The sequence below is a fragment of the Leptopilina heterotoma genome, unplaced genomic scaffold, assembly GCF_015476425.1.
Source record: "Leptopilina heterotoma isolate Lh14 unplaced genomic scaffold, ASM1547642v1 Lhet_312, whole genome shotgun sequence".
Lineage (NCBI taxonomy): Eukaryota > Metazoa > Arthropoda > Insecta > Hymenoptera > Figitidae > Leptopilina > Leptopilina heterotoma.
In genome coordinates, this window is record NW_025111013.1 from 51,290 (window position 1) to 76,602 (window position 25,313).

General features: G+C 25.9%; 4 protein-coding genes across 4 annotated transcripts in view; 2 read left to right on the forward strand and 2 right to left on the reverse strand.

Annotated features, from left to right (window-relative positions):
- The first annotated feature begins 253 nt into the window (after positions 1–253).
- LOC122504716 (elongation of very long chain fatty acids protein F-like) lies at positions 254–2,681 on the forward strand. Its single transcript, XM_043615929.1, has 4 exons — positions 254–481; positions 827–1,095; positions 1,262–1,564; positions 1,764–2,681. The coding sequence occupies exons 1-4, from the start codon at positions 436–438 to the stop codon at positions 1,932–1,934; spliced, it is 789 nt and encodes a 262-aa protein (XP_043471864.1). The 5' UTR covers positions 254–435; the 3' UTR covers positions 1,935–2,681.
- Positions 2,682–5,074: 2,393 nt separating this feature from the next.
- Positions 5,075–7,610, forward strand: LOC122504717 (elongation of very long chain fatty acids protein 4-like). The gene is made up of 4 exons (XM_043615930.1): positions 5,075–5,453; positions 5,624–5,892; positions 6,626–6,928; positions 7,278–7,610. Exons 1-4 carry the CDS (start codon positions 5,408–5,410, stop codon positions 7,443–7,445), a joined length of 786 nt encoding a protein of 261 aa, XP_043471865.1. The 5' UTR covers positions 5,075–5,407; the 3' UTR covers positions 7,446–7,610.
- Positions 7,611–8,739: 1,129 nt separating this feature from the next.
- LOC122504718 (protein transport protein Sec24C-like) lies at positions 8,740–19,692 on the reverse strand. The gene is made up of 6 exons (XM_043615931.1): positions 19,389–19,692; positions 14,614–18,222; positions 11,936–12,130; positions 11,010–11,201; positions 10,486–10,679; positions 8,740–10,035 (listed from the first exon to the last, which is right to left on the reverse strand). The coding sequence occupies exons 1-6, from the start codon at positions 19,417–19,419 to the stop codon at positions 9,895–9,897; spliced, it is 4,362 nt and encodes a 1,453-aa protein (XP_043471866.1). The 5' UTR covers positions 19,420–19,692; the 3' UTR covers positions 8,740–9,894.
- Positions 19,693–23,638: 3,946 nt separating this feature from the next.
- Positions 23,639–25,313, reverse strand: part of LOC122504719 (tubulin polyglutamylase TTLL5) — a 58,745-nt gene continuing 57,070 nt past the window's right edge. The window contains exons 14-15 of the mRNA XM_043615932.1: positions 24,987–25,153; positions 23,639–24,475 (exon numbers count right to left, since the gene is read on the reverse strand). Coding sequence (XP_043471867.1) covers positions 24,256–24,475; positions 24,987–25,153 — 387 coding nt within the window. The 3' untranslated portion in view covers positions 23,639–24,255. The remainder of the gene's footprint in view (positions 24,476–24,986; positions 25,154–25,313) is intronic.

Genomic DNA, 25,313 nt, shown 5'->3' on the forward strand with positions numbered 1-25,313 from the left:
CACATAAAAGAATATATTTAACAAAAGTTTAAAAAATTTTTTTAAAAATATTTTTTATATGCAATAAATAAAAAATATATTATATTTCTTTCGTTGCGTGTTTACAAAAAACAAAGTCATTCATTATCAAAGGGTAATTACATTCCAACAAACCAACAATGTTATTGAATTCAAATAGAATAAATAACAATAGGTCAAGTCAAATTTAATCGAATATTCATTAAATTATTCAAACGCATGTAAAATTATTTTTCTTTTTACTCAAAAAATTGACAAAAACCTATTAAACATTGACCAAGCTAGTGGCTTACTGCTTGAAAATTGGCATTTTTCTTTGATTACCTTTTTTTATATTTGGTTTTAGATTATTATTATTATTTTTTTTTTTATTTTAAAATTAAACATTTAAATTTAAAAATTCTAAATTTGTTTAAAATGGATTTTCTGGAAGATTTAAATTATTACTTCTACGAATTTGCTGGTAAGTTTTTTGTTTAATAATATTAGGCTTAGAATTAATGTTTTTTTTAGAAAATTCCGAACTTAAATTATTTTCAATTATTTTTCAAATGTCAAAAGAAATAAAAAGCAAAAACGCAAATTAAATATTTTTGTAAAGTTATAAATTATGTTTTATTACATGGTTCATTGGCAATTGAAAAATTAAATTTTGAATTCGAATTCGAAAATAAATTATTTTTTTTTCTATTTTAATTTTATCACAAAATTATTTTAATCTTGCAGATTTTGTTTGCTTTTTATAGAAAATAAAATTTTTTTGTACAATAAATGCTTGCAACTTTATTGTTTAATGATAAATTTTCAGATCCACGAGTTAGAGATAGATTTGTACTTGGCAGCATTTGGTTCCCCATTTTAACTATATTAATTTATTTATACATCTCATTTAAAATAATACCGGATTTCATGAAAAATCGTCCCGCCTACAAATTGAATACATACATTAAGTGCTACAATATTTTTCAAGTAATTACCAATGCCTATATTGTTAAAGAATTGTTAAAGTGTTATCCATTTAATATTATTCACATTTGTCGTCCAATGAATTATGGCACGGATGAATGCAGTATGAGGGTACGTAAACATTAAATCAAAAATGTAAAATTGTTTTCCTTTCAAAAGCAATTAAACAATTTTAATTTTCTTATTTCAAAAAAAAAAAAAAAAATTTTAATTAAATTTAAATTTAAAAAATGTAATATTGTAGATTTTTTAAATGCAAATAAAATAATGATTTCAGATAATGGAAATGTGTATAATGACAATAGGTTTAAAATTAATTGATTTAACCGAAACGGGAGTCTATTTACTGCGAAAGAAAACTAGTCAGGTTTCAGGTTTACATCTCTATCATCACATAAGTACATTTATCTTCGGATTTATGTTCCTGAGATTCTTCACCTCGGAAGTTGCAATGTTATTTCCAATACTAAATTGCGGGGTTCATGTTATTATGTATTTCTACTATTTTCTTAGTAATTTCGAAGGACCAATTAAGCAGATGATCATTCCTTTCAAACGCTACTTAACCCTCATACAAATGGTGAGAAGTAAATTTATTTTAAGTACTAAATTCTTTTTAAATACTAAATTAAAAACCGAATTCTTTTTAAATACTAAATTAATAACCAAATTCCTTTTTTAATACTAAATTAAAAACCAAATTCTTTCTAAATACTAAATTCTTTTTTAATTATTAAATTTCTTTACATAAAAAAAAATCTGCCATATTTTTGTTTCAGGCACAATTCACAATAATGCTTATACAAGTAGCGTTTTACATGCTACAAGACTGTGGAATATCAAAAATATTACTCGGCGTAACATTCCTTAATGTTTCGATCAATTTTTGGCTCTTCTTTCAATTTTACCAGAAAACTTACATTAATCCAAAAAAGAAAAAAATCAATTAAATATTAATGAACTAGGAAAACGTGTCAGAAATATCATTGCATTTTTGCAATTTGATTTATTTAAATCAAGAGTGCCAGGAAAAAGTTGAAATCCGTAATGTGCAAAGTGTGTGAATAATTCAAAAAAGTAAACTTTGGCCGATTAGAATCAAAGAAAAAAAAAACAGTAACGAAAACAAATTAATATTTGTCATCCTAAATACGTAATTATTTAAAAAAAAAATACCAAATACAGGAAGAAAAATTTTTTTCAATCGAAGGGTATATTGTTTTGAATTTTTTTTTAAATTCATTTAGGACATAAAGTCTCATGATTCTCTCACATATCGTCCAGATACAAATTCCTTAATTTTGAATTTTTTTTTAAATTCACTTAGGACAAAAAGTCCCATGATTCTCTCACATATCGTCCAGATACAAATTCATTAATTTTGAATTTTTTTTTTTGAATTCTTTTAGGATAAAAAGTCCCATTATGGTTCTCTCACATACCGCCCAGATACAAATTCCTTAATTTGTTTAAGGAGAAAGAATATTGTTTCTATATTATTGTTTCCTGTTTCCGAATAACAAAATTGATCATTGAATATCACTCACCGAATGTTCAATCCCTGCCGACGATAACTGAAAAAAAAATTTATTAATGAATTAGTGTCAAAAATATATCTACTAATAATTAAAGAGTAAAAAAGTATTTATTATAATTTATAACAAATTAAAGTTTAAAAAAAATTGATCAATTAAAAGGAAAAAAATATTAATAAATTAAAGTGTAAAAAATATTTTATACATTGAACATAATACATTAAAATTAAAAAATATTAATAAGTTAAAGTGTAAAAAAATAATAAATTAAAGTGTAAAAAATATTGTATAAATTAAACATGATAAATTGAAGAATAAAAAATAATAAATTAAGTGAAAAAAATATTTATTAATTTAAAAAAATTTTTATTAATAAAAGTGTGTAGGAAAAAGTATTAAACATAAAAATTATTTGCAATACAGACACTAATAATTATTATTCAGAAAACTGCTTTGATAAGTTCTTTTTTTTTTTTTTTTTTTTTTTTTTTCTTTATCAGAGAACCCAAAAATTATTTTCTAATTTTTTTTTACTGCAGTACATTGAAATTAGTTTGTACTTTTTTAATGAACGAGCTTTTCAACTGATAGCACAGAGACATTGTATATTTGAAATACAAATATTATGTGTGTAAAATTTTTTTTTTCCACTTAAAAGTGAAAAGGCGGAGTTTAAAAAATAAAACCGGTTAATATATCGTGAGTTTTATAAGAGTATATTTAAAGTTGTTCAATATAAAAAACACATTGAATTGAGTTTATCGTCTGATAAAAAACAGAAGTATTATAAAAGGAAAAAAAAGAGTGTATTGAAAAAAATTAGGAAGAAACGCCGTAAGTTTTATTTTTTATAAATTTTTAATTAAAACAAACAAAATATATTTGAAAATTTTTCAATTTTTCGCGTTGTTTTCGATTTTTTTCATTTTTGAATAAATCTTAAATTCTATTGAATTTTAATGACAAAAATTGAATTTTTATATTTGAATTGAATTTTATTATTTAAATGAAATTTTAATATTCATGGATATTTGGAAATTAATTAAGCAAATAAATTAATTAGATAAATTAATTCATTAAGCAAATTTTTCTATATATTTTTTTTATATCTGCAAATTGTATTTTTCTCTAGAAACTTTAGTTCTTGAAATTTAACTAATTAGATAATTTTTGTTGTATAAATTATTTTTCAATTTCGAAAATATGAGAAAACTTTTTAAAAAATAATTAACTATAGAAAGAAATACAAAAAAAAATTGTGCCGCGCTCGATCGTTGACATGTGTCACTGCTCAATGCCATTGACTCGTATCACTGCATTTCAATCTCGCATTGTTATATATATATTTGTATAATTTATAAATAATTTTTTATTTTTTTATTAATAAATAAATTTAAAACTAAATTTTTAAAAAAATTAATTTTTTAAATAAACTTTAAAATAAATTTTTAAATAAATTTAAAAAATTAATTAGTTAATTAATTTGCTAGTATAATGTTTAATATTCTTACATTTTTCTATTAAAATTATAGTTGATGTTTCCCTTCGGCAAAAATTTATTTTTTAAAAATTTTTATGACATTCATAATGCTTTGCTTGACAATTAAAATACTTGAAGAAAAAAAATTTTTTTTTGTTTTAAAGAAAAAAAATTTTTTAATTCTTTTGCAATCTTGTCAGCTTGTAATTTGCAAATTATTTATTACATTTCGCAATTTTTTAAAAATTTAAATTTACAGTTGCCTTTACTATTGCTTATTGAAGAACGCATGGCTGTTATCTTTTTTCCTATCTCTCAAGTGTATTTCGTATATTTTCTAAGTAAGCAAATATTATTATTACTATTATTATTATTTATATTATTTTTATTATTATTATTTCTCCCAATAATAAATTATTATTATTTATATTAATAAATATCTTCCATTTTTTTATTTGGCCTAATGGCTTCAATATATTTAATGTTATTCATATTATTCATATTATTATTATTATTATTATTAATATAAAAATTAATAATATAATTATTATTGATATTATTAATACTATTATTTTTTAATAAACTTCAGGAAAATATTAATAAATGAAATTAATTTAACGTTAGTCTAAATTATTATTACTACTACCTATTATTGAATTTTCCAGGAATTATATTACTACTATTATTATACAAAAATTTTTTATTATTATTATCTATAACTAATTCTGGTTTAGATACGTGTATAGGAGGAAACATTATTTATTTATTTGTTTCTCTTTTTTTACTTTTTTATAATAAACAATATTATTATTTAATAAGTTTGTTTAAGCATGAAATTTAAAGTATCTAGAAAAATATTTCCGCACTGATAAACAAAACTTTTTATTTAAGTATTAATTGATATAATATATAATAATAAATAAATATAAAATATGTGCATTATAATATATTTAATATATTTTTATATATTTTATTTTACCATAATTATTATTTTATTATTTTTATATTTTAATTACTATTAATTAATTATTAAAAAATATATAATAATTAATAACAAATTTTGTTAACTAACTTTTATTTTATTCCTTTTTTCGCAGGTGAATTTAATAAATGGTGAACAATTAACTGTCTCGTTAAATTTTAAAATAATAAATGAAATTAACAGAACGGGTCAAGCTCTACCATCGAATATTCATTAAAACGCCCATTTCACGATTAAATTGGTGTTGTTTTTTAGTGGATTTTTAAATTTTCGAAAGCGATTTGTTCACGCCTTAATAAATTAAGTCAGTATGAAAAAGTCAAGCCTATCAGCATCAAGTGATTGAATCAGTATTCGTCAATTATTTTAAGTTTTCTTCTTTCTTACGTTTATTTTTCTCATTAAATATAAAAATTTAATTTTAATATGGGACTACTCGAAACTATCGACTATTATTATGTTGAACTAGCAGGTGAAAAAATTATTTACATTTTTAGCCCTTACTTTTTGTGAAAAATATTCATTTCTGAATTGAAAAAAAAAACAAAAAAATTAATTCATAAAAAAAATTCAATAAAATTAATTCATTTAAGTTTATTAAAAAAAATTTGATTATAAATTTAATAAGTTTTTAATTTACAGATCCTCGAATGAGAGATTGGTTTCTACTGAAAAGTGTTTGGACACCTATTTTAATAGTATTATTTTATATATTGGTTATTTTTAAATTAGCGCCAAATTATATGAAAAATCGACCAGCGTACAAATTAAATACATTCATTAAATGTTACAATGCATTTCAAGTGATTGCAAATGCTATTTTAGTTAAAGAATTTTCATCCTGTTATGAATTTCATCGTGTTTTTGAATGCCGTGCTGTGGTCTACAACATGGATCCATGCGCAGTAAAAGTATGTTTTTATTTACTATAATTTCCACTTTCATAGATAATATTATTTAAAAAAAAATTAAATAGCCAAAACAAGCCAAGTTATGTAAGAAATTTAAATTTCTAAGTATTCAAAATAATTAACACGATAATTTTTATTTATTTTTATAATGAAAAACAATAGATTTTATGAAATAAATATTTAAAATATATTTCAACTTCTACTTCAATTGAAATTTTTAAACATTTTTCAGTTAAACTTTATTTGAACCTATACTGATATTTATTTCCAAAAAAAATGTTAATGCAACTTCTCTAAAATTCAATTCATTCGAGAAAAAAGAAATTTCACTTAAAAGAACGTCTAAAATTCAATATTTTCAAATGCCCATAATATAGAACTTTTTAAATATTCAATAATTTTCTATTAAACTAAAATTCTCTTCTAAATCTATTATTTTGATAATTTTAATGTCTTTCAAAATTGAATTAGTAAAAAAATCAATGAAAAATTCACTTAAAATACGTAATACTTGTATGGCCCTAAATCAATTATTTTGATTAATTTTCAGAAAGTTCTCCAAGAACTCAATTCTTTAAATACAAAACAAAACTAATTACTGTTGAGTGTTGTTATTGTTTTTTTTTTTATGATTCATCTTTATTTAAAAACCACTTTTCCTGTTGTTACAAAATTCTGCAGAATTTTTCGATTATTAAAAATAATAAAAAAGAAACATAATTTTATTTTGCAGGTAATGTATGGGAGTTACATAACAATGTTATTAAAAATTGTCGATCTAATTGAGACAGTTTTGTTTATACTTCGCAAAAAGGACAAGCAAGTGACAATTTTACATGTCTACCATCATATATCAACCGTTTTGATTGGCATGACATTTTCGAGATATTTTAGTGTCGACATGGCTTGTTTGTTTCCGATTTTAAATTGTTCAGTTCATGTGATAATGTATTCATACTATTTTCTCAGCAATTTCGAAGGACCAATTAAGCACAAGATAGTTCCATTTAAACGATATCTGACCATCATACAAATGGTAAAGGGAATTTTTATATAAAAAAATAAAACACATGACGTCAGAAAACGAACAAAATAATTAAATTCTGTTTTTTGTCTGCAATTCAAAAAATAAATTTTTAAACTCGTTTACATAAACTTAAAAATTAAATTCAAAATTATAAATTCAAAAAAATGCGAGTTTTAAATTAAATAGCCGACGTCATGTGTCGCGTAAAAAAGCAAAATAGACAAGAAAATAAATTAATATTGTAATTGATAATTTATTTTTTTGTCTAGACGAAAAAATATTTTAATTTTCTCTATTTTCTTTTCTATATTAAAAAAAAACATATAAAGTTATCTTAAAATATATTTTTGTCTTTCAGGTTCAATTCGTCATTTTGATATTTCAATTATTCTTCGCATTCCCCAAATCATGTCCATTGCCAAAAATTCCATTTGCAATTATGATGATAAATGTGATACTCAATATGGGATTGTTTTATAATTTTTACAGAAAAACTTACTCCAATCAGAAGGAAAAGAAAAAATAATTTTCTAATAAATATTTATGAATTCTGTTTTTAACACAAAAAAGTTGATAGGTCAAGGAGAGACGAGGTTTTTCAAAAAAAAATTAAATTAGCGCCAAGTTGAAAAAAATTTGATTCGTCATTTTTCTAAAATTGACCCAAAAAATACTATTATTTAAAATTTTTAATTTTCATAAAAATTTTGTTAAATATTTTTCTTTTCCTAATTTTGTAAAAAAAATAAATAAATTATTTTACATTAATTTATTACTCTTTTTCTCCCTTTTCACTAAATTAAAAAAAAAATGCCTAGTCATAATCAAAATACATAATTAATTGTAAATACATAATTAATTTTTTCAAGTTCTCAGGATTTGAAAATTTAATTAAAAGAATGTAAATTAAAAAAAATATATGAAGAGAAAATAAATTTCTATTAAATCAACCTTTTTGTTTTTAACAACAATAAAGAATATTAACTTCCATTTTTCGTTGCGCAAGTGAAGCAAATTTTCAGTGATTCTCGAAAACACTTCTCAGGAAATTTGTTTCCCTGCTTTGAAAATTGTAATTTTTAATTTGAAACTATTCATTAAATTCAAATGAATGGAAATTTGATTCGAATTTCCAATTTGAATTGAAAATGAAACCTTTGAAAGTTTAATAAGATTAGAAATAAGTATTTTGCTAATAGAAAGATTTTTTTAGATTTCCGTTAAGTTCAATACAATCAAGATCATAACCTCCAACTTAAAAGAGTGCGTGTAAAAAAGCAAAAAAAAATGTGTCAAAACTCAAAAGTTCTAACATTTTTATTTCTTTGTTAGTAAAAATAATTCACTTTTCCGATATTGAGAGAAAAACACAGAAATAATAAAAACATTTACGATATTTCTTGCCACCAATGCACCAAATGCCAAAAAATTACCTTTTTTTAACCATTTCTTTTCTCTCCTATTGCCGTATAAAATTTGTCAAAAAACTACTTCATTAGTATAAATTCAATAAATTTTAATCTTTCGATAGTGTTTCGCACTATTTTCTAAAAATAATTCGATTATTTTCACCATTTCCACACTAATTTATTCACATCGCGTCCCGATTGGCAACTGCCAAAAATCGTCGACTTTTAGGTTATGTCTCCCAACGTCACTGCGCAGAATCACAGAGCAACAGCGCCATGGCGGGAAAAAGTTTTAAATTCAAAAATTGATTTCCATAAAATCATTAATTGTTAATTTAATTATTAATTAATTAATAATTAGTTCGTAACCTTATTTAAACCATATTTTTAAAGAAATAAAAGTCGCCTGTGTATAAATTCAGAAACAAATTTATATTAAACTTAATGTAAAGAAATTACACAAAAAAAAAGTTGAAGTGAATGACATAATGACTAATAACAATTGCTGAACTGCCATCGCAATTTTTTTTTTTAACAAGGCATATACAGTGTTTTAATTGAATAGACTGGAATTTAATTAAATCAGTGTTAATATAAATTAATCTACAATAAAAATATCTCTAGAAATTAACAAATTTTCCAAAGCATTTACATTTGTGACGCTTCTCCAAAGGTAAAAACAATTCGAGGTTATGTTTAAATTTTAAAAGTGGAAATAAAGAAACAAAATCAATTACTATTGTGAAAATTATTAATACTCATGTCTTTGTTACCGAAAACTCAATAAAAACTGTTTTTAAATTTAAATGTAATTAAAAATTACCTGTTAATAAACATGCTTTGTAAGACAAACATAACCTGAAATTCCTTTCTTAGGAGCAAATCGGATTCGTTACAATTACAATTTTTTCCTTTTTCATTGCATTGTATATATTTACAAGGAAATTAATTCGACTTTTTAAAAAGTCTTTAAATGCTGAATAATATAGAAAACTTTGCACAATAATTTCATTGAACATATACATATATAATAATTTTTGTAAAATAATTTTTTAAAATTTGTTTTTTTCTCTTTAAATAAATCTAAATACTCGATTATTTGCATATACCAATATCTATCTACCTATAATGGACTAAATAAAATTAATATTCAATAATACAATATTTACGTTTCACTGTTTTTTTTCATTTTCTTTTTTTTTTAATAGAAATCACTGAATGTGCGCACTTTTTCTTCCTCTCGAGATTTTTTGCACAATATTCTTTTTTAAACGTGTTAAATTTCTTTTTATATGGTTGTAAAAATTTTTACGCAGAGCATAAAAATTTGGTATTATTGCTACAAAGCCATTTCATCTTCTCTTGTTATAGTTAATTAGTTACATATATATATATTTTTTTATTATTAAAAACTACAGTTTCACTTTCAACGTGATATTTTTTAATATTTATCTCCTCCTCGATGCGATTTTTTTCTTCTTTCGAATTATTAGCTGATGTTTTTTTTCATTTGGAAAATTTCTTTTCGTATTTATGAAATTTTTTATATATAAATTAATTGATTTATTAGCTAAGAAGTGCTCGTATTTCTTTGTGCATATGGCAGAGAAAATCGACGTAACTTGCACTTCCGTCCGTTCCTTTGTCCTCGACGAGGAAATGTCGGAATACCATTTCTAATTTGTCTCTCTGTCTCACCATCGTCAACTGTAATCATATTTTTAATATTTATTACGATAATTAATTTTAATATTCGATAGATGTTCTTTAATTCAATTGGTTTTATTTAAGTTAATAATTATTATTTAATTTAATCGTTTTTCTTTAATTTAATAATTATAATTCAATTTAATCATTTAATTAGACAATTAATTAATAAGAAGTAAATAATATTTTTTCGATCAAATTATTTTTTTTTATAAAAGTAAAATAATTATATTTTATTTTGTCAATTGCAGATTTTTCAAAAAAAAGGGTAAAATAAAGATGAAATATAAAAATAAAATAAAGGTAAAACAAAGACCAAAATAAAGATGAAGATAAAAATAAGAATGAGAGAATAAAAAATAAAAAATAAATAATAATAAATACATAACTAAAATTCTATATAATTAAAGGGGGAGAAATAGTAATAAGAAAAGAAATATTAAATCTTACCCGCATACAGTGATGTCGATCAGTACGAACACAATTTATTATTTCATTAACTCGTCTATTAAGTGGAGTGTCCACAATCGGAATTTTCGTGCGATCCGTATCAATTTGAACGACTGACGGTACTCCGAAAACTCCTTGAACCCATTGAGAACTGAGTCCGAGGCCCATCCACAGAAACATGTGAATTCCATTTTCTATTTAAATAAAAAGGAATGTAAGTAATTGTTTTGCAATAAAAAGGTCTAAATCTAAATGAAAATAATATTATTACAATAAAATAAAAAGGTCTAAATCTAAATGAAGATAATATTATTACATAAAATAAAAGGGTCTAAATCTAAATAAAAATAATATTATTACATAAAAAAAAATTAGAAAGAAATTTATAAAATTAATAATAATAAAACCAAAAAAATTACAGTAAACAAAAAATTTGTTTGAATATTTAAATGAAAATAAAAATTTTTTAATTATTTTAACTATTAAATCAAAAAAAAAATAAATAAAAATAATGAGAAAACTACCAAGTAAGTAGCATCCGTCGTCCGTAATTTTATCGATTGAACACCGCAACATTTGAGGCAAATCCGTTTCCTGCGGATCCAAATTGTGAAGAGGAAGCATTCGGGGATAGAAATAATTGACTGAGGTATAAACAGGCATTATAGAAACAGCTTGCATCACGTAAGATCTGTCGTCGATTGTCATGTCCGCACCTGAAATCAATTCATTATTTTACTAATAAGTACAATTTCAAAAAAAATTTAAAATTTTTCTAAATGAAAATTTCTAAATAGCACAAAAATAATTAAACTAAAATTAAAATATGTAAGAATTTTCCGAGAATTTTAACTTTTATGTTCAAAAAATAATTTCGTTCAAATGAATGACGGTAATTTTTTACTTGACTCTTAATTTGTATTTTTTTTTTACAAAAAAAAGTTATTTATTTGAATTCTATTTTTTGGGAAATAATTAAAATCTTTAAAAAATATTGAAATTTATCAAATCAAATAAAAAATAATTAATTAGAATTAGTTTTCTATTCTCAACTAAGTAGATATTAAATTTTTATTTATTCTTTTTTTTGAATAAAGTAATTTTTAAAAAGATCCTAAAGTTCTGAACGTTCAAATGAACGAAATTTATTTATTTCTTCTACAAATTAAATTTTTATTGCAATTATTTTGCGTCACTATCCAAAAAAATAATAACTGAGTTTCTAACCGTAAATATTTCAGTTTTTAAATTTTTTGTGATTAGTAATTTATAAAAATATCTTCAATAAAAAATATTTCGTTCATTTGAACGTTCAAAACTTGGAGATCATTTTTTAAAAGCATTTAAGAAGAAAACTTTTGTTCTTAAAAGAGAAACAAGAAAATTTTCAAATTCTTTAGGAAAATCAATTTTGAAAAAAAAAAAATATTGCAGAGAGAAAGAAACTCACCACCGCAAATTGCATCGCTTTTCATTAAACAATTGACATAAAGAGGCAGAAGTTTCATGCATTCTGGAAGAATCAATTGTCCAGCACTACTTGGAGCAGCGCAATTTTTCCTATAGGCTGCCAGCATATTTGCACATCTGGAAATGAGATTTTCCTTCACTGCCTTCGGAGAGTGTTCCAATAATTTAAACACACCTGCGAAAAAAAGTCCCAAATAAATTAATTTATTTATTCACAATTTTTTTTTATTTCTATTAATTAATTAAGAAATGAAAATAAAATTTTACTACAATTCTATATATATAAGAATTCAAATATTTTCTATAGAAAATTTTAATTAAATTCCTCTAAAGAATATTAATTTTCTTCGAAATGATTTATTAATTAAATTTTCAAAAATTTTAATGAAATTCTTGTCATAAATTCAATTCTTTTCATAAATAATAAAATTCTTTGCAGCAATTCAATATTTTTCAATACAATTTCAATCTTTTTTGATAGAATTCAATTATTTTTAAAAATCTTAGTAAAAGTCCTTGAAAAAATCAATTATTTTCATAAATAATTAAATTCTTCATAGAAATTCAATTATTTTTGAAAATTACAATAAAATTTTTAGCAAAGAATTCAATTATTTTCGTAAATAAAAAAAATTCTTGGCAACCATTCAATTATTTTAATAAATAAAAAAATTCTCCAGAGGAATTCAATTATTTTCAGAAATAATACAATTTTTAAGAATAATTCAATTATTTGCAATACGATTTTTAATTAATTCATTTGAAAAATTAATTTTCAAAAACTTCTAAAATTCCTCAAAACGAATTGAATTATTTAAAATAATGTTTACAAAATTCTTCGCAAGAATTCAATTATTTTCATAAATAATAAAATTCATCACAGGAATTCAATTATTTTTGAAAATTATAATAAACTCCTAGCAAAAATTCAATTATTTCAGTAAATAAAAAAAATCTCTAGAGTAATTCAATTATTTTCAGAAATAATACGATTTTCCAGAAAAATTCAATTATTTGCAAGAGGTTTTATAAAATTCTTTATAACAATTCAATCATTTTCATTACGATTTTAATTTAATTCATTAAGAAAAATTCACTTTAAAAAATTTCTAAAATTATTCAAAAGAATTGAATTAGTTTTGATAATTTCAATAAACTTTTTTCGCAAGAATTCAATTATTTTCATAAATAATAAAATTCTTAGCAAAGAATTCAATTATTTTATTAAAAAAAATATTCTTCAAAACAATTAAGTTATTTTTATTTAAATTTCTCGAAAAAATTAAATTACTTTCAAAATATTTGTTAAAATTCTTTACAAAAATTCAATTATTTTCGAAAATAATATTTTTCAATTATTTTCACTCAAATTTCTCGATAAAATTCAATAACTTTAAAAAATAATAAAATTCTTCTTAGGAATTCAATTATTTTCAAAAATAATAAAATTCTTCTCTGAAATTCAATTATTTAAAGGAAAATTTAGAAACTTCTACGCAAGAATTCAATTATTTTAGTAATTAAAAATGTTCTTCAAAACAAATTCAATTATTTTTATTTGGATTTCTCAAAAAAATTAAATTACTTTCAAAACATTTGTTAAAACTCTTTCTAATAATTCAATTATTTTCGAAAATAATATTTTTTAATTATTTTCACTAAAATTTCTCGATAAAATTCAATAACTTTAAAAAATAATAAAATTCTTCGTAGGAATTCAATTATTTTCAAAAATAATAAAATTCATCTCTGAAATTCAATTATTTAAAATAAAATTTAGAATCTTCTTCGCAATAATTCAATTATTTTCATAAATAACAAAATTCTGCTTATGAAGTTAATTATTTCCAATATAATTTCAATAAAATTTTTTAATAGAATTAAATTATTCTTAAAATTCTTTATAAAATTCCTTGAAATTCCATGCAGAGAAATGAAATTTAAATAATTTCATTGGCGAAGTTCACATTTTTCTAATTAACAATTTGGATCGAAAAATAAATTTCCATTCTAATATTTCTCTAAATAAATTGTTTTTTATAATTTATCTTTTCTTGTTTTTTCCTTTGAAAATTTTGAACCTTTCTTTAAAAATTTGTTCTACGAAATATTTTCCATTAAAACAATTTTTATATATTATTATTTGTAATAAAATTTCATCAATTATCTTTGGAAACATGACTCAAAATTAAAGTAGAAATATTTTAATGAAGAAATAAATATTTCTTATAAAAAATTTTACGTTCCTGAAATTGGCGTCAAGGCTCAGCATCGAAAACTATTTTTTTTTTAGTGATAAAATTTTAACTAATTTTTTAATCTTAAACCTTAGACAAAATTGATTCATTTTTTCCGGTTTTGTGAAAAAAATATTTTTTGATGCTCAGCGCCGACACCAACTTCAGGGACCTAAAATTTTCTTCTAATTGTTGATAGTAATCGTTGTGAACTTCATCCACGTAAATTTTTTCTTTTCGTTGAAGAAAAATATTTTTTTTTCTCTTAATCGTTTTCTCGTAAACGTTATGAACTTCACGAACGTTAATAGTCGATGATAATGTTGTAAATTTTTCCAAAGAATTTTTCTAAAGAGTAAGTAAATCATCTGTAAAAAAAAGAATATCAGTTGAATTCCAAATATTTGATTAAAAATCATACCTTGTTTCGAGAAGAAATTAATAATAGCGTCCAAATCACAGGCCCGATACAATTCCGCCATTTGCGCCGAAGTCTTCAGACTAAGATTAATAACTCTCAATCTCCTGACACCAGCGCACGAAGTGTAGAGAAGTGCCGCCTGTATAAACACTCCCTCCTCCTCTGCCAATTTATCATCGTGCTTAATTTCAATCGCAACCGCCTTGTCACAATCGATACTCGCCAATTCCATATCCGTGGTATTCGACATGTAGAAATGTCCATAGAAATCCGTCGGCCTCACTCCAGTCGAAGTCCTCACTCGCATCACAGCATTAAAGGCAATCGGTCTACTGATATTATTCACCACATCCACAATCAGTCTGTCCCCGTCGATGTCCGCCTGGAAATACGTGTACTTGTAGATTTCCCCTCCGGTCAGTCGGCAAACTTGTCCAATCGTCGCCACATCAATGTAGGAATTGTTAAAAACGAAGAGATCGACGCTACAACCCGCGGCGACGCAATCTTGTCCCAGCGTGTTGTAGACGTTATTCTGTGGTGCTAGGATCGTTTTTTCCTTTTCACTCCCCAGTAACTTTCTATCGTCACGATTTTTCAGTTTTCCTGGCGCTTCCGCAATGGGGAGGGAAGAGTGAAAGACCATCAGCTTCCCGGCGCATTCGGACGCTTTTAGGGCCTCGAGACCCGCTTGGATTGCCGGGGCTAAAATCGTCTCCGTTTCCCGTGTGTCTGCAAACATGTTCGGTATTTGGGTCATTAACGAAGTGATGACCTCGAGACTTTCCTCAGCGTCGCAGAGAAAACCGTCCAGCAGGGGCATAAATACGTCCTGAACATCGCCGACGACCATCATCTGCGGTTGAGCCAAACATGACTTTATGTTGTAGAAATGCACCGTGTTGTTGTAGGTGATAAAACCGACTTTCATCCTAGTTCTCGTCTGCCCGGCGTCTATGGGCAAATTCCTAATGATGTTTTTCATTTCCGAACAGATTAGATTGACAAGACCGGACTTTATTGTATTGTAGGTGACGTCAATGACGAAGATTACCGCCGGAGGGTTCGGGAACTTATTATCCGGACAGTAGTCCTTAGTGGCGATGAATTCGTAACTTCCAAGCATCAACTCGGGCCGTTCGTAGCGATCCATTCGCTGACCGGTGTGATCTAGGTGTTGAAAGTACTCCGTCGGAACTTCGGTGGTCGCTTTGCAGAACATGCACTGAAAGCGGCGACCAGAATCGATGAATTGCATGAAAGGACTCATGTACGCTTTGCAGCGGACGCAGCGCACGGGGCCGATTTCGCCCATGTCGACAATGGGAGGTTCGTACTCGCCATCCTCGACACGGGCCATGGGGCTTAGGATCAAACTAAAAGGAACGCTGGTCTGTTTCATTATGTCCGTCGTTGTCGGTACGGTATACATCGTGGAGCGGACAAACCTCGGAGAAGCGTTCCCTTGGTCCTGAACGGTGAAATTTGTGGTCACTAGCGGAGGGACTAGGCCCTTTTGATTCGTGATGAAGTTGCCACTGCGGGAGCGACGATCGTCTTGGATTACTTGAATGGGACTTGGCATGTGGTCGGGGTCAAGTCTCCTGGCTTGTTGTTGCTGTTGTTGTTGGTTTTGTTGGTAGCCTGATTGAAAGCCTCCTTGGTGTCCAGGATGAACAGGTTGGTGTCCACCCTGATAGGGAGTTCTTTGGTTCGCGTACATGTCATTTTGGTAACCTTGCTGGTAGGGCATTGGCGCCTCCTGTTGGCGGAGGACTCCTTGACCGGGAATCGGAGGTCCCATGTACTTCTGGTTATACTGATTTTGATTCGCCAAATGGGGTTGCATGCTGGGTAAGGATTGTTGTGTTCGTTGTCCTGGGTAGTGCATCGAACCTGGAGCCGCTCCGGGATAGGTTTGTTGTCCCGGCAAAGGAGGGCCGGAAAGATTCTGTTGTCCTAACGAACCCGAATGGGTTTGTTGTCCTAAAGGACCCGAATGGCTCTGTTGTCCTGGAGGCATTGTATTCGATAGATTTTGTTGTCCTTGCATCGGAGGAGCTCCAATCGAACTGGGAAAATGTTGTTGTCCCGACATAGGAGGAGCTCCTAAAGGACCCAAAAGGTTTTGTTGTCCTGACATCGGAGGAGGACCCGAAAGGTTCTGTTGTCCCGACATCGGAGGAGGACCCGAAAGGTTTTGTTGTCCTGGCATTGGATGAGCTCCTAAAGAACCCAAAAGGTTTTGCTGTCCCGACATCGGAGGAGCGCCCAATTGACTTTGTTGTACAGGAGGAATCGTACTCGAAAGATTCTGCTGTCCAGACATTAGAGAACCTCCCAAAGGACCCGAATGACCCTGTTGTCCTGATAATGGAAGACCTCCTATCGAATTAGAATGATTTTGTTGTCCTGGCATCGGAGGGAAATTCTGTTGTCCTGGTAACGGAGGACCCGAGAGAGTTTGTTGTCCCGACATTGGAGGAGGACCCGAAAGATTCTGTTGTCCTGACATCGGAGGAGGACCCGAAAAATTCTGTTGTCCCGACATTGGAGGACCTCCCAAAGGTCCCGATTGGGTTTGTAGTCCCGGGAGAGGCGAACCCCGCATTGAATTAGAATGATTCTGTTGTCCTAGGCTCGGAGGAGGTCCCGACATCGGAGGACCTCCCATTGAATTCGAGAGGTTTTGTTGTCCCGACATTGGAGGACCAGAAAGATTCTGTTGTCCCGACATGGGAGGACCTCCCAAAGGTCCCGATTGGTTCTGCTGTCCCGGCAAGGGCGAACCTCGCATTGAATTAGAATGATTTTGTTGTCCAAGCATCGGAGGAGGACCCGAATGATTCTGCTGTCCCGGCAGGGGCGAAGCGCGCAAAGCTCCCGAGTGGTTCTGCCAATTCTGCTGTCCGGGCATCGGAGGCATTTGCGAATTTTGCTGTCCAGGTAAAGAAGGACTTCCCCCGTGGTGAGAATTCTGTTGTCCAGGAAGTGGAGGCCCGCCTCCAGGGTGAGAATTAGCCTGGCCTGACAGAGGTGGACCAGAGGACAAAGGTGGACCTGAGGACAAAGCCCCAGGATGAGAATTCTGAGCTAGAAGAGGACCGGGGGAAATGGACAGACCCGAAATCGGAGGCATATCTCCAGATGTTAGTTGTTGACCGGGCAAAGGCGAACTCGACGGAGGATGGGAATTCATGTGTCCTGATAAAGGTCCACCCTGTCCGGAAATTGACTGCGACAAATTATGTTGTAAAGGAGGACCGGGGAGATTTTGCTTCATCCCTCCCATTGGAGGTCCTGAATATTGCGACTGACCCATCATTGAGGAACCGGAAAAATCGTGCGGTGGTTGTCCAGGTAATGGACCACCTGGTGCTTGTATCGACGAATTCATTAAAGAATTTGTTTGTGACAAATTTTGTTGTCCCGATAGAGGAGGAGGAGGGACACCGGGGAAATTTTGCTTCGTTGCCATTGGAGGTCCGGAAAATTGCGATTGACCCAACACTGAAGGTGCAGACATATCTTGTGGAGGTCGTCCAGGTACTGGACCACCAGGACCTCCAGGTAGTGGCGGTTGCATCGTGGAATTCATTAAATTCTGTCCTGGAATTTGGAATTATTCCTTTAGTTCATAAATTAAGGGAAAAAAGTTAATAAGTTAAAACTTAACTGTCATTTTTGAAAAAAACGAATTAAAAACAAAGTTTTTTGTTAATGTTTTGTTCTTTTTGAAAAAACGAATTAAAAACAAAATTTTTTTTTAAATGTTTTGTTCTTTTAGAAAAAAAACGAATTAAAAACAAAGTTTTTTGGTAATGTTTCGTTCTTTGTTCGAAAACAATAGTGAACTATGACTTATTATTATTATTATTATTGTCAATACACAAATGTGTCACTCTTACGAATTACTTTAATAAAAAAAACATACGGATAATTAACATAAAATCACGCCTTCTTGATAAAATAGTAAATATTTACCTACAGTAAATTCTGACATTATTTACTCAATATTCCATTCCAACGAAATAATTATGAACTAAGTTAACAATTAAAAAAATGTAAATACAATGCATTGTATGCATATATTTACATTATGTAAATTCTTTTCTCAATATATTTTTTTCGATATTTTAATTTAAAAAAACTCGAATTGATTTAAAAATCTTTTTTCACTTTTTAGAAATATCAATTAAGAATCAAAATAATATTATACAGACAAAAAAGTCCATATTCTGACAACAATAAAAAAAATAACCATAACCTATCACTTTTTTGTTATTAAAAAAAATGGTTCTATATTAGAATTAACAAAATAATTAAAAGTACCTATTAAAAATTGAATTAAATTTATCACAGTAAAAAAGTAAGACTCATCATTACTGAATATTTACTTTTTCCTCTTGAATTTAAAAATAGGAAAAAAGAAGAAGAAAAAAGTGTAAAGAATCTGAGTAAATAAAATATGTTAAATAATATATCAGTGACAGTAAGTTGATCATAACCTAAATAAAAAAGAGAGCAAGTATATTTATAAAACAGAAAGAATCAACAAACATAAGAATGACATTTCAACCAATCGACAAACATTGCTTAATATTTTATCCACAATCATACAAAATTAGATTAATGATTAAATGTCACATTTCAAGAAAAAATATATAAGTATGAGAAAAAAAAAAGCCATTTTTATACGTATGAAAAATGTGTGTCCTTAAAAATTGGCAATAACCAAGTGAAACATAACAATTGATAAGAAATTTACTACTCACGGTACATTGTCGACGATTCCCAAAGTACCATAACTAAATAAAAAACGTTTATTCACAAATAATTATTAATAATTTATAAATAAGAAATAAAATGATTTTTTAACTACACTGAAACAGTGACTGCAGCTGATGCCACGTAAGGCAGCACTGCGCATGCGCTCACTGCACGTTGACCAGACACGTCATAACAATAATTGGAACGATCATTTAAATAATGTTTTACAATATAAATCAAGCGATAAAGTGTAATTATCACCATTTAGAATTGTTGTTCGTATTATTTTCTACAATTCTACCTCATGTTTAGGGAATGAAACAATTGTCATTACTGCGGAAAATGCTATTTTAACAGAAGCAGAAGTGAAAGTGCACGTCACCCAATTGTTTCTGTCGGTAAAACAGATTTTTGCGGCAAAATTCAAATTAACTTAACATTATTTTATTAAATATTAATTATAAATTTATAAATACTAGCTAAGATTTTTTATATATAATTCCAAATTTTTTCATTAATAATATAATTTAATAAAAGTTTATAAATAAGTAATAATGTTTTTAATTTTATAACTTTATAAATATAAATAAACTTCGGTTAAAAATAAACTAAAATTGTTAATTATAATTAAAAATTTAACACCAAAAATGTAGGTACAATAATTAAAAGAAAAATTTAAATTATAATTAAAAATCCAGAAAACTTTCTTCCATTCATGGAATGTTTATTTTTTCTTCAGAATATCAATTACATATTGGGAAAAATAGGTTTTGATATTGGACGTTGAAAACTATTTTTCTTATTCGCTAAAAGTTTTTCTTATACGATTAAAAACAATGCACAATCATTCAGTTATTTAGACTATTTTGAGACAGTCGAGAAAATAACAATTTTCGTTAATTTATTTGTAAAAAAAAGTGCAAGAAAATGCGTTAAAAATGAAAAAAAAAAAAATTCAACAATATGTTATCGAATAAATAAAAATTCGTAAAACATAAAAATGCAATAATTTACTTAAGAATTTTTTTTTTTATGAATAATACAATTAGAAAATCGACTTATTTCTTTCATTGAATAACTGATGTCTGGCATCGTGGTACAAACAATAGATTTGCCAAAAATTGTCAAAATAAAATAATACCTAAGCATTTTTTTTTCATTAATAAAATATAATCATTTTTGTTTTTTATTTTAATTGAAATGTAATCAATTTTTTTTATTTTAATTAAAACATAATCAATTTTTTATATTTCAGTTAAAATATAATAAATTTTTTGTTATTAAAATATTTCATTAAACAAAATTGATTACATTTTATTCTTTCTGTTTTTCAGCGAAATGAAATAATTGTCAAAAGAACAAATTCGAATTTTTCATGACAAATTTGTTGGTTTTTTTTGTTGTTTTTAAACTAGAAAAAATTTTCGAGATCACAGGTAGAAATAATTTGCCACTCGTATTTTTTTACAAAAAAAAACTGATTTTTCAATTTTTTTTATAAATACGAAAAAAAAACGAGTAGCACAAAAATATCAATACATTTTTTTCCTACTTATTGAGATTCTAAGCTTAAATATTTGACGCAAACGATTATTACAAAATTCGCAGCACTTTGATCATTCTTCTCAATCTCTCAATCACAAAATAAAAAAATTCAAAATTTCGTCTTTTTTTTGTATAAATAAAAAACGAACAAGAAAAAATAACAACTAATTACAATGAAAATGAGAAAACAAAAACAGTAAAAATATACAATAAAAACAGTAAAAAACTGTTGATTTTGAAGAAGAAAAAAATAAAAATTGAAAATTGAAAACAATAAAATTGAATTGAGTAAAATTGAATTGAATAAATTTGAATTTAATGAAATTGAATTGAATGAATTTAAATTGATTTGAATGAAATTGAATTATAAAAAAAGCGTTGAACACATCAAAAAAAGTTCGTAGACATTCGGCAGTTATCGAAGCAATATTATAACAGACAAAAACAAAATTTTCGCACACGCACAGCATTTTGAACGCCCTTGAAAAAATTTGCAGGCAGTTTAAAATAGAATTCTCTTTATATTGGAACTTTTCAGTTCTTTTTTATCTTCTATTCGGCACGAAAAAAAAAACAAATCTCGTAGAATTGTTTTTTTAAAGAATTAAAGATATTACATATTTTCGCATAATTTTCATAGCTCAATTAGCAAATTTTATATTATCATTTTTTTCTCTCTCGAAGATAAATAAACTAATAAGTCGTTAATAAATTATTAAATAAACTTTTCTATACGCATATAAACTTTTTTTTTATAATTAATAAACAATTTGGGTGTAATTACTAGTAAAATTAAACTTCAGTTTTAGTAAACAAAACTTTAGTTTACTGAATAGAATTTAAATAATTTAGTAGAGTTAATAAAAATAGTTGCCAAGGAAAAAATTAATTGCAGTTCCATTAGTTACAGTAAATTAATTATAACAATGAAATTGATAAAATTAATTACCAATGAAATAATTTACTGTTTCGAATTAATTTAAACAAAAAATTAATTTACAATTTGCAATTAATTTAAACAATTAATTAATTTACAATTTGCAATTAATTTAAACAAAGAATTAATTCACAATTTGCAGTGAAATTAATTTTAACAATTAAATTATTTACTAAAAAATCAGATTTGATTAAAATTCAATTTTTTATATATTAATTATTAAGATAATAAAACAAACATAATATAATTATTATAATATAAATAATTAATAGATTGTTAAAATAGTTTTTCAATAGAGAAAACTAAAAATAAAACTTGTAATAAAATTTAACAAAAATTTGTGCAATAATATAAATAGATAGTTAACACTTAGTGCGTATAATTTGTTTTTTTTCGATATAAATACTTTTACATACAAAGACATCGAGATGCGAAATTTTCAATTCTCCATTAGAAATTCCTTTTTCTCAAATTGTATACAATATTTTGAAATTAATCCTCCAAATAAATTATTTCGTAAAAGATACATCTTTAAGGAAAATATAAAATTTTGGTTTCAATTTTAATTAAGTAAATAAATTTTATTCTCAATAAACAAAATTAATCAACAAAATAATCTAAAAAAAAAAATTAAAAAAAATCAATCAACAAAATAAAGAAAATCAATGAACAATATTATAATTTTCAATTTTCAAGAACATTTTTCCTCTTCTTGAGAACAATTATTTTCAAGACAAAAAAATTCTCGAATGGAGAAATGAAAATTTTTTTTCGAAACAAGACAATAAGCATTTAATCGATTAAGTACAGATTAGTGTAAATACAAAACGCCAAACTTAATTTTCGTAATAGTTATTTTAAAACAATACGTTACGTTATTAAAAATGTATTTTAATAAACAAATTTTATCAAAAATTTTTGAAAATAATTGAATTCCTTCAAGGAATTTTATCAAAATTTTTTAAATAATTGAATTGCATTAAAAAATTTAACATTGAAATTGAATTTTTGCAAAGAATATTATCAAAAATTTTTTAATTAATTGAAGTTTTTTAGAGAAATTTGAATGAAAATAATTTAATTCCTACGAAAAATTTCGAAGAGTTAAAAATTAAAATTTGAATTCTTACAAAAGTTTTTTCTTGTATTTCAAAAAAATAAATATTACGAAAATTAAGCAAATCTCATTTATCATTATTTCGTTGTAAAATCGTAAAGCTAATTATTAATCCTAATATTAAAAATGTATAATTAAAAATATACAGCACTGGTCTTAAGCCCAAAAAACAAAAAAAACAAAAAAAATTCGATATTAAAATCACAGAAAAATTTCTGCGAATCTAAAATATTTCTTCTCAGCAAAATTTGGTTAAAAAAAGAACCAAATTTTGTTCTGAAAAAATACAACTTCTTTCAGAAGAAAAAAGCTAATTGTGTATAATATATATATATAATTATAGTTATTTATATTTATATATTTATGTTTATCACAGAATGCAAAATCTAATCACACACAAGCGTTTGGTAAAATATCGATTGCATACTGCTCGTTAGCATTTTAGGCGATTATGAATAATAATAATTATTGTTAAATTACTCAATTTGTAAATTTTCACGTATTAAATATAATACTCGTTAAATATCAATTTGTTGTTTTTAAATATTAAACATTAATCGCTAAGTAGTATTTTGGCTGATATAATACACAAGACGGAATTCCCTTTGGACTTTTTAATTAATTAATTAATTCATATTAAAAATTCGTCTATTCAAATTTTTAATTTCTTTTGAATTAATTAATTTTTCTTTCACTCTCTAAAATTACAATTCCGTTTCTTTTTGAGATTGGTGCCTGCCAATCTTAAATTTTTCCATTTCTGGCAGGAATCCGGAGACGTAAACTTATTTTAAAAAAAAGCGATTTACTATTTTAAAATTTTTGAAAGCGAAAATTTTTATTTTTTTAAACTTTGAAAATAGATCGAAAAAACGAATTCTAATTTATATAATTTTTTTCTCTTGATAATTTTTATTCTTTATGGAGAAAAAAATATAATTTACTCTAAAAAACCTTGTTTGGCTTTTACGTGATTTAAAAAAAAAACCTATCCGGGTGCGTTTTCGACTGTTTTTTTCTTCAATCACAATCAATAAATATATAATTGAAACGACTAGGGAATCTTAAATAATTAATTTAAATATATAGATATAGATAATATAAAAAAATACAAAAAAAAGAACAAAGATAAAAAACTTTCGACTATATAACAAATATAAATAAATTTTTTTTTTTTGAGATGAAAAGTGATTATTAGAAATGTAAAAAAAAAGGTGATCAACACTTTAAAAAAAAGGAAAGAGAAACAATAGATTTTTTTAACAATAAAAAATTAAGTTCTAGGCGCTTTTGTTGGCCGACTCACTGTTTGGTTGCATTTGCATTGCTCATTAGTAATTGCGTTCGAATGAACGCGAGACGTGATGTGCGGCAAACAACAAAGAAGATTTGGACCTCGCAGACTTCCGGCAAATCCACTTCGGCCCAAAAAACTGTGAGCGCAATTGTAGAGGCGAGTTTGTAGAAGTAACACGTCGTCGAGATCCTCCTCACTGCAAATAAAATTATTTCTTCAGTTCTTTTCAAATTAATTAAAATCATTAAAATTATTAAAATCAGTAGTTAGTAATTAATAATTATTTTATTTTACCTTTTTATTCTTTCCCACTCTTTCTCAAAGAATAATAAAAATAATTCTTAGCTATTGAATTTATTAAACTATTTATTAAAATAAATATAAAAAAAAATTATATTTTACTGTAAAATGTAAAAATAAAAATGATAATTAGGTTCTTTAACGTTCGAGTGGTTAAACGAAGACATTCAGACAAAATAAAATATAAAAATAAAGAAAAGGAAGAATAAAATATAAACATAAAAATATAAAATATCAAAATAAAGAAAAGGAAAAATAAAATAGAAAATATAAAAATAAAGAAAAGGAAATATAAAATAGAAAATCGAAAAATAAAGAAAAGGAGAAATAAAACAGAAAAATAAAAAATAACTCCACACTTTTCAAATAGAAAAATAAAAAGTATTTTGTGAATTTTTTGGACTCACCTCGCTGCAGTGAGAAATTTTTGAAACAGTCTGTTTGGAACAGTTCTTGGCCGATCAACACTATCAGCGTAAAAATCAGTTTCTTTGTTGTATTGCTGCAAAAAATCCGATAACTGCTTCGCAGTTATGGCAGCTCGATCCTTATCACTCAATTTACTATTTGGCAACTGGTCAAAAAGAAAAAATTGAAAAAATAACTCCTTCGATTATACATTTTTAAAACAAAATAATTTTTCTTAAATTTAAAAATACATTCAATATTATTGCAAAAGTTTAAGAAAAATTTCTAAAATTATTGTAGTGTATTAGAATATTATTTTATTATAA

Bases quoted from the DNA above. Each gene is read 5' to 3' on its own strand.
- LOC122504716 (XM_043615929.1), top strand. From the start codon at position 436: ATGGATTTTCTGGAAGATTTAAATTATTACTTCTACGAATTTGCTG. The intron at 482-826 runs GTAAGTTTTTTG...ATAAATTTTCAG, and splicing joins TTACTTCTACGAATTTGCTG to ATCCACGAGTTAGAGATAGA. The intron at 1,565-1,763 runs GTGAGAAGTAAA...TTTTTGTTTCAG, and splicing joins ACTTAACCCTCATACAAATG to GCACAATTCACAATAATGCT.
- LOC122504717 (XM_043615930.1), top strand. From the start codon at position 5,408: ATGGGACTACTCGAAACTATCGACTATTATTATGTTGAACTAGCAG. The intron at 5,893-6,625 runs GTATGTTTTTAT...TTTATTTTGCAG, and splicing joins TGGATCCATGCGCAGTAAAA to GTAATGTATGGGAGTTACAT. The intron at 6,929-7,277 runs GTAAAGGGAATT...TTTGTCTTTCAG, and splicing joins ATCTGACCATCATACAAATG to GTTCAATTCGTCATTTTGAT.
- LOC122504718 (XM_043615931.1), bottom strand. From the start codon at position 19,419: ATGGTACTTTGGGAATCGTCGACAATGTACC. The intron at 12,131-14,613 runs GTATGATTTTTA...TTTTTTTCGCAG, and splicing joins TAATTTCTTCTCGAAACAAG to GTGTGTTTAAATTATTGGAA. The intron at 10,036-10,485 runs GTAAGATTTAAT...ATATGATTACAG, and splicing joins ATCGACATCACTGTATGCGG to TTGACGATGGTGAGACAGAG.